Source organism: Chrysoperla carnea, chromosome 1 (genome assembly GCF_905475395.1).
Source record: "Chrysoperla carnea chromosome 1, inChrCarn1.1, whole genome shotgun sequence".
NCBI lineage: Eukaryota > Metazoa > Arthropoda > Insecta > Neuroptera > Chrysopidae > Chrysoperla > Chrysoperla carnea.
In genome coordinates this window covers 125,098,850-125,111,438 of record NC_058337.1, presented here as the reverse complement: position 1 = coordinate 125,111,438, position 12,589 = coordinate 125,098,850, and the positions used below count along the sequence as shown (strand labels likewise).

Sequence of the window (12,589 nt, the reverse complement as noted above, 5' to 3'; positions counted from 1 at the left end):
AACAATTAAAGGCATAGAAGGGAACTCGCTCGGTAACAGAGCCGAGGAGATCTTGAAACTAAACAGAGCTGATATTAGAGTCATCGTAGAGTTACTCACAGGTCATGATAACCTGAACAAGTTCCAACATCAGATTGGAAAAAGACAATCTCCCGCGTGTGACAGATGCGGAGAAAATTCAGAAGAAACATCGATCCACTTTCTCTGTTACTGCCCGGCGCTCATACAGCAGCGAAGGAAATGGTTTGGTCTGGCCATAGTCGAACCAGAAGAAATTAGGAAACTCAGCGCTAGGCAAATCCTGGGTTTCAGTACATCAGTTGGTTATAATACGCTACACTGAAAAGCGTAGCGGGGATAGAGTACAAGGGTTTATTTGGCTAGATGCTCTGAACCATTGCTTCGAGGCTCGATGCTCGAGCATGGCCCGCTAACCTCCATACCCATCTTAATTATTAATATTTTTAAACTTATCGTAAATTATTAAGCAAAGAATATTCTGCAACATTTTCATTAAAAAAAATATTGAAAATTCAGCCAGTAGTAGTGGTGAGAAAACAGTCACCCCAAAAACAAATTTTTCCATGTGGTAGTCAAGGATGATTGCTTCATCTAAAATTAAGAAACCGAAGGGATTTCCTTAGAGCATAAGTTTATTTTGAATTTGAACGAAATAATTTACAAAATATTTTCATTTTTGATAAAGGTGCAATAAAAAAACTCTAAACGATGATATTTACGAAAAAATGTTTCAAACAAAAGTTGTTTATTTTTTAAGGAATTTCAGTTTGATATATGTTTATGTTTTTGAGCTATCGTGTTGTCAGACAGACGAACAGACAACCGAAAATGGACTAATTAGTTGAATTTATGAATACCTATAAAAAATTTTCGTAGCATCAATATTCTTAAGCGTACAAACGTGGGACTAAACTTAGTATACCTTGTTATATTTCATTTATACATGGTATAATTAAGCGCTCGAAAACTCAATTGTCCATAACTCCGAAAGTTTTGTTCGTAATGACTTCAAATTTTAAATATTTCTTAAAGTTGTAGTATCAGAAGATTACTCGATTCTCTTAGCATTTACTCAAAATTTTATTTCATTGTGTAAAAAAGTGGGTTTACTACGGACATTCCACATTAAAATTATATTATTTGTTGGCCTGATAAAATATAATAAATTCGAAACAATTAGTTGAAAATTGTCTAGCCGTTTTTGTTGAATCGATAGTTGTGTTAAGTTTTCTACTTTAGATTATAATATACTATTATTAGTTATACCTACATTATATTATTGTTTTCAAAGGGTGCATTTTCATAACCCTTAATTTAATAAAACTTAAGTATTATGTAAGCGGTAAAATTTTATGACTAACAAGAAAATAGTTTTCTAGAAAAGTAATATTAAATTATAGTTGGCTGATTTAATTTTGTGTACTTTATGTAATAGTGGGATTTTACCTCTTTTTTTTCAACCCCCGGTTACCAAAGAGGAGTGTTATAAGTTTAACGTATCTGTGTGTCTGTCTTTGGCACCGTAGCGGATGAACCGATTTTGATTTTGTTTTTTTTGATAGGTAATTTGATTAAGAGTGTTCTTAGCTATATTTTCAAAGTTCGAGTTTTAGGTTCCGTACCCGATAACAACTAGAAACGAGGTGATGATCTACAAACGGCTTGGCAGATTTTCTTGAAACATAGCTAAAGACACTTTCGATCAAATTATCTTAAAATAATCAAAATCGGTTTTTCCGTTTAAGGAGCTACGATGCCACAAACGAATCAATTATATCGGATTTTATGTCGGGGGTTTCAGTCTCTCAAATTTATTTTTTAAATGACTGTCAAATACAACATCTGGCCCTAGACTCAGGTATGTAATAATAGGATTTTCCTTCGGTTTTGTAAGTGGCAAAATGAAAGCTGTTTACACGAGCGCAAATTTAGATATTGAGGCAATTATCGTTTGAATCGTTATCAAAACTTTTTTTTAACTCCTGAAACATGTAAAGAGCATTAAGCATTAAATTATGCATTTTTAATATTGTGTAAATTTTAAAATTATCGATTATTAAATTGAAAAATGAAATTGTACGTACGAAACACGTGTGTATGCGATTAAACTTAAAATAAAAAATTAAAAATTTCGCTATTTTCTTATGGATTTTCTGCGAATTTGGTGGAAAAACAAGTTTAAATACTTATAATAGGTAGGATCTTCAAAAATCAAGTTTTTATCCTACACGGGCCCATACCACACAAATAAACAGTGGCGGAACAAGGATTTCATCAAGGGGGGCTTATTATCTTCCTCTTTTTTTAAATCTTTTTTGGTCTGATGAAAATTTCACACATTTTCTACGCCTAATTAATAATTAAATTAACCATCGCATATATTTTTATCCGTAATTCGTATTCCTAAAACTTATCAATGACAGAGGCTCTCTATAAAATATTTTGAAATCGATCTCACATCAATTCAATTTAATCGACGAATATTAGAATAACCATTTCTAATTTCATTGACACAAATCGATAGCTTGAAAGTACTGTTAATACACTCATATATACTTTTTAATACAATATCAATTCGAATCAAAAATATAAATTGCGATTATGTCATTTAATCAATATTTTTGATTAAATTTTCTATTATTTATAAAAGTAATATTTTTTAAATTAATTTTTTTTTTTATTACGTTTATGTAATAACAATATTATATATTGTATAAACCTTTTTTTAAAATTAAACATTTTGATTTTGACCTTTTGTTTGTCCCTTGTTACATATTATTAAATTAATGAAGTTTGGATTAATCAATAAAACCTAATTTTGTGTAGATTAATCAATTAGGACTTGAATGACCGAGCTTTAAACCGTATTTTTTTAGTTAAAAAGTCTCTACACAAAAATACTAATTTAAACGTCTCGGTAATGTACTTTATTTTGTCGCCAATAGATGTCAGGAAGAGTCATATTTTGCTGTCAATGTTTCAGTTTTTTCTAATTTTCATGAAAATCGTTGGAACCGTTTCCGAGATGTACAAGAATTGCTCGTTTAATTTTAATTTAAAAACAAAAAAAAAAAACACGCATTATTACACTAAAAAGTGGCTATTAATTTTAATTGTAGTGTAAAATCCAAAGCGTGGGATGTATATCTGCTAAATTTAAGAATGAATATATAGAGACCATCCCACGCTTTGAATTTTACATTACAATTAAAATGATTGTGCAATTTTTTAGTGCAATAAAGCTTGTTTTTTTAATTATAATTTTTTATTCTCGTTAAGTTAAAAATTATGTTTTCTTTGGGAACAAAATATAATTCATTTTTTTTAAATCGATAGACCTGCATAGGTTCGCTTAAAAATAGAACAAAATTTAAATAAACAAACGTGTTTCTCATGAAAGTACCGAAAATTTTCCCTTGAAATATTTTATTCGGAAATATCTTTAATTAATGAAGTAAATTTTTCCAAATTAATTTGGAAATTACCATTGCTTCATAATAAACATCTGTTTCAAAATACGAGTCAGTATAGGTCAATTTTTTTTATATTAAAATAAATACATCATGGGTCAGTATAAAGGGCTCTTGCTTCTTAGGATATTCATAAAATTCTTAAATGATATCATGCCGTATTTATGTATTTTAAGTGTATTCGCACCGTGCATAAGTTTTACTTCAGGAGTTTCCATGGTAATGACACACCACTTTTTATGAATATAAATTTATGAGTGGACATATAAGTCTATGGTTTATATATATAATAAATTTAAATAAGTTATTATGTTAATTTAGATTTAAAAAATATTAATTATGCAATTTCGTCTTTTATTTTCAAAATTTCTAATACAACAAGTTTAATTAATTGTTATTATTCAATAATTCTTATTTGACATTTACTATACGAATTGCATGTAAACAATTGAAAAATAGTCATATTTTAAATAAAACGCGTGATTTATTGCTTTCATAAGTGTGCAGCGCTACAATCCATTCAATTGTCTTTCATTTGATATTATTCGTTGTACACTGTATACAGAGTGTTACTATAAAAATTAGCCATATACATACGTCACGATAAGATATAAAAAAGGTATTAAATGACAAAAAAAAAATTTCACATTCGGGTTCTTTTTCTTATTCCACCGATTTTCTTTATAAATTTGTTTTTCCACCAATGAAAATTCAAGAGGATTCTTAAAAAAATTATAAAGTTTTCTTTATGCCAATCAAAGAATAAATTCACGTCAATCAAAAATGTGTATAGAACAGCCTTAAAGAATTTTTGAAAGTTGAGTATAAAATTTTCTTAGTTAATCATCATCACATAATTTGAATAATTTTAAATGACCACAAAATTTGTATTAGTTGATGTGGTTGAGAATTATTTTTGATTAAAATAGTTTAAAAATATATTTTATGAATTATAATTATTTATTTCCCGTGGATCATATCCGTTTTTTTGTTTTTAATGTTCGAATGTTTGTAGACATAAAAAAGATCAATCCCCTCACTTTAATATTGAAAATTAAAAAAGGTTTGAGTCATTGCATACATTGTGCATCCTTATAAGGGTTCCGTATGTCAAAAACCGTGTCTATAATTCATTCAAGTTTAACAAAATACAAGTGAAAACTAACAATTGACTGCATTAATTGTTTAAATATCCTGTATAGAAGATGTCGAATATCTTTTCTGCCTCCATTTATTTGGTTTTCGTATTTTCTAGATTTTTTTTTTTCATTTTTCGATAATCTTTTACAAAACCACTGGTTGATGATACCGGCAAATTTTCAACTATCTACCTTTTATAGTTTTGAAGAAAATGGACATCAAAATTGGACAGCCAAACCGAAAATTGGCTAATAAGGTGATTTTATGAACACCTATACCAAAATTTTGTTCGTATCATCAATATTTCTAAGCGTTACAAACTTGAGACTAAAATTAATAGGCCTTGATATATAATTCATATATACAGGATATAATTAGAAATTTTAAATCGTCATTGCAACTTACGCACTTACGAGAAAGGAGTGTAAGCCTCAAAGAACTCGTGTATTTTTTTGCGTTGTTTCTTTTGCTTTTCTGTCTCAATCATATTTAGCGCTGCTGAAGATTTTCGCACTAAAAATAAGAAAAATAATCAAGTTTTAGCGCAAAAGAATATTCGCTTTTTCTCCTTGTTACGACAGTAGTTACGCTACTGCCTAAGTACTATTACGTAATATGAAGCTACAAACACGTCGTGAATTGGAAGTTAAAACAAATGAACTATTCTCGTTTATCAAATTGGAAGTTTTAATCAAATAAACTTTTTTAGTTTATCAAGTTATGATTTTTAAGCCTATTAGAGTAATATGGTAACATAATAACATTTTTTTTTTTTTTTGCTATATTTGCTTATGTTATTTCATGGAAAAAATATTAATTATTTTTATCACATATTGTGTAGGAGTTCATGAGTGTGTAATTGTTAATATATCACTTACTTTAATTACATTATTTCCTTCTATTATAAAAAAATAAAATAAAATTTGAGTATAATAAATTATTTAGAACTTTTTCAAGAAAATTTCATACGGATTTTTAAATAAAATGTTTTATAAAGGTCAGCTCAGCAGTATCATATTTAATTACGTGAAATCATATTTCTTAGAATGGATAAAAAAAATATTAAAAATAAACTTTATTGGTGCCATTTCAGAAAGAAAATGTTTTTAATAAATTTAATTTCTAGGTAAATTATATCAAATATTTTAAATGTCTGTAGGATGAAGCTATGTGATCATAAAGTATTATTATTGAATTTTGCCAAAAAAATTTTTCCAATAGATTCTTCTAAAAGATGTCAAAAATGACCATCGTTAATATTAGTACAATTTTATATCATTAAATCAGTTTTTTCTTGAAAATTCAATAAATCCATAGAAATCACATTACTGGAAGACCTGGAAATGTCAAGAAAAACCATAAAAAAAGAGAAAAGTCAGGGGATTTTATTAGTTTCGTAACAAACTTCTAAAATGATTTTTAAAATTTATTTTCTTTACAAAATACTTGAAACAAGTGAAAACAAACTATTGATTGAGTTAATTGTTAAAATACCATGTATAGACAGTGTTGATTACGCAATCGTTTTTTTTTTTAACGACATATAAGTAAAGAAAATAACCAGACATACATACACGTCACACACACATAACCGATATTCCCATATAATGATGTTTACGAAAAAATGTTTCAAACAAAAGTTGTTTATTTTTTTATAAGCAACATTTTTTACATTTAAATTTCTGTTTTATCTGTAACGGTTTTCAAGATAGGTCTAACGATCCCAAGACCCAATTGACCCATGTTGCATTTACGAACTCGACCTCACTTTTTGTCCTGAGGAAGCTATAATAATTTCAGTTTGATATCTTTTTTCCTTTTTGAGTTATCGTGTTGACAGGCAGGCGGATAGGCAACCGAAAATGGACTAATTAGGTGATTTTATGATCATCTACACCAAAATTTTGTTCGTAGCTTTAATATTTTTAAGCGTTACAAACTTGGGACTAAACTTAGTATACCTTGATATATTTCATATTTTCTACCACTTTACTGCCCTTTTTTCATGATAAAAAGTAGGCTATATTTTTTCTAAGGCTCTAGACTATCTCTGTACCAAATTTTATTTAAATCGATTCAGTAGTTTATGATTGCGTTATTTTCGTATTTATAATATTAGTAAGGATTACGATTTTTCCCATTCATTATTTGTAAAATTTTCATTCATCTTGCTTTCAAATATTTTTTAAATAATTTTATTTATTAACAAAGAGAATCGATGTTTTTTTTTTTAAAGTTGTTTTTTGTTTTAAGTAAAGTTAAGTTTTAAATGTGTTTTTAATTCTAAAAACACAATAATAATAATAATAACATCATGAATGAGGGTGGAGGAAATGTGTAATGATGAATCACTCACTTTGGTTGGTCACGTTTTTCATAGAATTGAAACCTGAACAGAGGAGTCGCGGTGACGAGTGCACCATTTACTGCTATCGAATGCCTCACACAAGGTCGATAAATACCTATTTACTTGTGCTCTTATATATGTTATGTGTACAATCTATATACAGTTTGTTCTAAAAGTCATTAACCACACTCGGACTTGAACAATTTTAAAATTCATTTTCCATTTTTCAGACCGTTATTCTAAATTGATTCACTTTCATAATTTTGATTGGCAGAACCATATTAAAATATTTTTAAAACGCAGAAAATTATCAAATCAGATCCTTATTGCCTCAGTAAACATTTTCACGATATGCTAGAGTCCTGTAGAAAACTCGAACATTCCCTTCATTCTAGCGAAAACTGATATACTTTTCAGTATCTACTTAGGTAGAAACGAGAAAATGGGATAACTTTATATATTTTCATCTTACTATAAGTTTGTAGCATTTTCTAAAGCTCGGTCGAAGTTTTGTTGAGAGGCCTTAGAGCAGGCATGGGCAAACGTGGCTTAGAGAAGTCACTCAGACTTTTGTAACTAACATATGAGTAAGACAGTGATAACCTAATCTGTGACAACCAAAGATAAGAGTAAGACAGAGAGACAACATTTTTTTCTACCTATCTCATTACTATTAGAGAAACTGAGAGAGGTAGCAGAATCGTATAGCCGTCTAGCTTTCTCCTCTATGAGCATTTCGGACTTGGATAAAGAGGCACACAATAAAGTTATAACAGACCTGCCTTAGAGAGCTTAACTGGAGTCTTCTATCAAAGAAAACTTCAATCAGACTAGTGAATCTAAATCTAAAAATTTTCTGATTTAATCTAATCTGGGTTTTTCGAAAATAAGGCTGTATCAGTTTTAAATACCTAATATTATCGCAAAAAAAAAATTTTTCGAACCCACTGTAAAATAAAATATGTTCATATAATATACATATTTCGATGTTACAATGGATTAAAAATATTTCGATATTAAATGAGAAAATTGATTCGTTTTTTTTTTTTTTTTTTTTTTTTTTCTATTGAAGCCATTTTAATGTAAGCCGAATATTTTAATGTTAATTGAAGTATTTATTTTTATTTATTTTTTAATAATAGATTTTGTATTTTTATAGTTTCATAATCCTTAACATTTAATAATACTGTAAAATGGTAAATGATAATTTTGAAACAATTTTATTTAAGTTTTGATGCAAAGTATCATTCCGTTTAGATTTTGATGTACTGAATCCGAATTAGATTTGAAAATTTCTATTATAATTAAAGTTTTTGAAATAGTTAATCCAAAAAACTGGAAAAATTATTTTTCATTGGTCTATTTCATGCGATATAAAATTTTAATGAGCTGAATTCTCATTCGATATCAAAATTTATATATGAACTAGAATTTTCGAAAAATTTAAAACAGAGAAGAGAAATTTGTAAATCGTATAGCCTTAAAAATTTTGAATATTTTATCCCTTTTTTTCATTTCTAATTGAAAGAATACTTCAAGCCGTTTTGAGTGTGCAGTTTGATACATTTCATGACTTTCATTGGCTCACATCTTCAATATGAGCCGTATCAAATGAGACAACACGCGAACGTCATCGAAACGTGAGTTCAAGCCGAATGTCCTTAACACAAACAATGCCATCGTTGATATCGAACCCAATGCGTCCCCGAAGAATTGTATTTGCTACATAAATTACACAAAATGGCAAAAATTACACTTTCAAATGTATCTCATATAGAATTTATTTAATATAAGTTTAAAGTTCGGACACTTCTTATGGAAAACCTTAGAAGGGAAAAAACCTTTTACCTGTTCATTTGATTTTAACTAGAAAGTAGTTATTTTTTCTATTATTACTAGTGAGATAATTTTTAAATCGTTAGAGATAGTGTCATTTTAAATCTTTACACATAAGATGTAATAATCTACCTCAAAAACCGCATAAATTATGATGTGTTATCGAACCAATTATTTCTTTGTGGTTTTTGAGATAAAGTATTACATATACATGTTGATTTTAATAATAATAATAATATGTATCTATTTTTGAAAATAATATTCCTTGTTTTTTTCGCTTAGGTACTGGTGAGTCCGGTAAATCCACATTTATTAAACAGATGCGAATTATTCATGGATCTGGTTACTCAGATGAAGATAAACGTGGCTATATAAAACTTGTGTTTCAAAATATATTTATGGCCATGCAAAGTATGATTCGTGCTATGGACCTCCTTAAAATACAGTATGCAGAGTCTTCCAATATTGTAAGTATTTTTGTAAAGTCTTAATTTCAATAACTTTGCATTTCAAATTTTTTCTTTGACTATTTTTAAGAAGTTGCGGTGTATAAGTTTAGTTAAAGCTGCGGCCACATATGTGACAAATATCATACAACGAACAAAGGTGAGTCAAATACGCATATCACCTCACAAATGAATGGATTTTCATACATTCTTCAAGTTCAGAATAATGTATTATTATCATCGATTTGATAAATACAACATATGTTAAAACTATAGTGCCTAGCTTAACCTTTACGTATAATACTTCATCTTATTAAGTAAATCAAAATTTTTAGATAAAATTACATTATTCATACATTCTGTGAGGTGATATACGTATTTGATTCGACAATGTTCGTTATGTGCTTTGTGGTGTTTGCCACTCATGTCACCATACCTTCAGAGCAGACAGACAGACGATTGATTACGTTTCATGAAAGTTTTAAAAAATGGCTATGATAATAATAAAATTACACATAGAATATTGCCACAATTATATAATAATTATAACGGTAGACTTTTGATAAAAGGTTTGAAATTCCACTATTTGAAAGTGATAAGTTTTCATTTTGAAGTCTTTACGGTTTTATAGCATTAATACAGTTTTAATGAATTCACGAAAGCCTCGGATTCATTTTTGTAAGAAATTTTACACACAAGTAGAATTCATAAACACAAGTGATTATTTATTTTGTCTTGCTTGATGAAAATAACGTAAAAACTATTTTATATTACATCACTTGAGATTTTAAATATGGATTTATGAATTCCAACATAAAGACTGTTTGTTGAAGGGCGAAATGTTATAGACATTAAAAATAGTTTTTTATCTGCTTAGATACCTAATGTAGGATACCCATCACTAACGCTTTCTACAATCCCCGCACAGCTGAGGGCCCCGCGGACTTAGTGTCGATAAAAAAGAGCCAATAATGACAGACAAGTTTTTTAAAAGCCGACCATAAAAACTATTACTACTAACGAAAGTTTCTATATTGATACAATTTACTACGGGCGCTACCTTAATGCGGCACTGGTTATGTATTTTTCATCTAAGGCTCCTTGAGTTAGAATCAAAGACGATACTCATATTTAGCAACAACAAAAACTTACTTATTTATGACTTAACTCTTATTTGAAAAAATTTAGCCTGAACAAAAATCTAAACGGATATATTGAAATTGCAACTAATTATAGGTCATTATTTTACGTCAAACTAAATACGTTTTTTATTAATTAAACACAATTATTAATACTAAAAAATCTTACGAATTTACACCAACTTAATAATTATTTCAATTAATATTATATTTTTATGGTGATAAAATATTTATATTTGTTAATTTAATTTTTGTAGGAGAAAGCGGAGTTAGTACGAAGTGTAGATTTTGAAACAGTAACTACATTCGAAGAGCCTTTTGTAAACGCTATTAAAGATTTATGGAATGATGCGGGCATTCAAGAATGCTATGATCGTAGACGCGAGTATCAACTCACAGATTCTGCTAAATAGTAAGTATCATATTTACAGAGTGATACACACAATGATATACATATAATGATATATACAGAGTGAAAAAAGTCAGGAGCCCATTTTAAAATAGAATTATTTTAATATTTTGACTTCAGATTCTTAAAACGTAGCATATTAAACTTCGTTGTTACGTTCAAACGGATGGATGGATTACATTACCAGGCCAAATGTCCTAGGATATGTGACGCCCAAATAAAATATTCAAATATACTACTTTCCACGATAACTAATGATAACCGCAATAAATATTCAAACTTTCGGATGTTACATGGTAAGGGAACGTCCATAAACTACGTGGCTCCATTTCAGGCTCTTGAAACCTCTCGACTTTACTAAGATCCCCTCCCCCGGATGTAACTTAAATTTTTTATTATAAAGTCAAGAAGGCACTTTGTATTTTCTGTAAAACTGGGATTACGGAATTGTAAGAATATGTCGTTTAAGAAAATTAATTAGCTTGAAGTCAAGCTACTTAATAGCTTGACTTCATTGCCATCCTCTCCTGGCGTAGTCCGTTGAGGTTATGGATGCTCCCTAGTAAAGAATACCATATTCATAAATATGGAAACAAGTACATCCTTTGTTTGAGGACAAATAAAAGAAATTTAATCTCTTATAGGTTCAAAAAAATTCCCCGGGCTTCCGATTTAAGAATCTGTACTCAAAGTACTAAAATTATTTCATTATGAAAATTTATTTACTTTTTGCTATTGCATTTTAAAATGAGCCTCTGACTTTTGGGTCACCTTGTATAAATAATATTGTACATTTATCATTACAATTACATCTCGTTTTTGGAGATCTACCCAGGATGTATAGTATAATTATTTAAATTTATATTTTATTGTTCAAATTTTAAATAGGTGTATTATATTTTAAATACCCTTCTGATGGTGGTAAATTGTTTTGAAAAAAAAAAACTACACTTGACATCAATAATGTCTGACGACAACGGTGTTTTGTGATGGGGTTGTATAATAATTCGTTAATCTCTCTTTTGATGAATGAAATTCTTACTAAGTGTTTTCTTCATTATGAAACAAGTTCATTGATGAAAAATTAGTAACCCGTCTGTCCGGTTTTTCAACGCAATAATTAAGAGAAAAAGAATAGTTCTTTTTGAAAAATTGAAAAGTTGCAAAAGAAATCGTTTTTAGGAAAAAAAAGACGGAAAAGCATTTTATTGAAAAAACAATCAAAACTATGAGACTAGCTGAAGTCAAATTCGATGGAAAGTTTACGAAAAAACACGATTTTATAACGAAAAAGATTTCGTCGCAAAATAATATCAAGTTTCCACAAAATTTGCAAAAATGGTGCTTCGAAAAAGCCGTGCGCTATTGATAACGAAGCAGCAGAATTTAAAAAATTCGTTAAGAACTTTCTTACAACCTCTGCATATTTATTATTAACCTAGATGATGAAAACATGAAATCGCAAAGAAAAACACAACACTAGACTGTGTACTAATACAACACGGTTTATAAATTCTCATTTTTCTTTGCGTTTTCACGGTTTCATCATGCATCTACGAGATTAATAACTAAGCAGAAGTTGTTGGAGAACTCTTAACGAAGAAAATGATTTGTTGTTGTAGAACGCTTCTTTACCGATCGTGTACGACTTTTCCGAAGCGCCTATTTTTGTTTTGTTATAAAGAACAACGCCCCATGATTCTAAAACTTATATTTATGCTCTTTAAAATTTCTTTCGTTATTTTCGAATCAAAAAATTTGCTCTTCTATAGAAATGAAAA

The 12,589-nt window shown here is 28.7% G+C and overlaps 1 protein-coding gene across 5 annotated transcripts in view; it reads left to right on the top strand.

The window, feature by feature from the left end:
• LOC123305795 (guanine nucleotide-binding protein G(q) subunit alpha) overlaps window positions 1-12,589 on the top strand; it is a 34,561-nt gene that overhangs the window by 13,406 nt on the left and 8,566 nt on the right. For all 5 annotated transcript variants that reach the window (XM_044887626.1, XM_044887624.1, XM_044887628.1 and 2 more), the window contains exons 3-4: window positions 9,097-9,281; window positions 10,657-10,811. In XM_044887626.1, coding sequence (XP_044743561.1) covers window positions 9,097-9,281; window positions 10,657-10,811 — 340 coding nt within the window. The remainder of the gene's footprint in view (window positions 1-9,096; window positions 9,282-10,656; window positions 10,812-12,589) is intronic.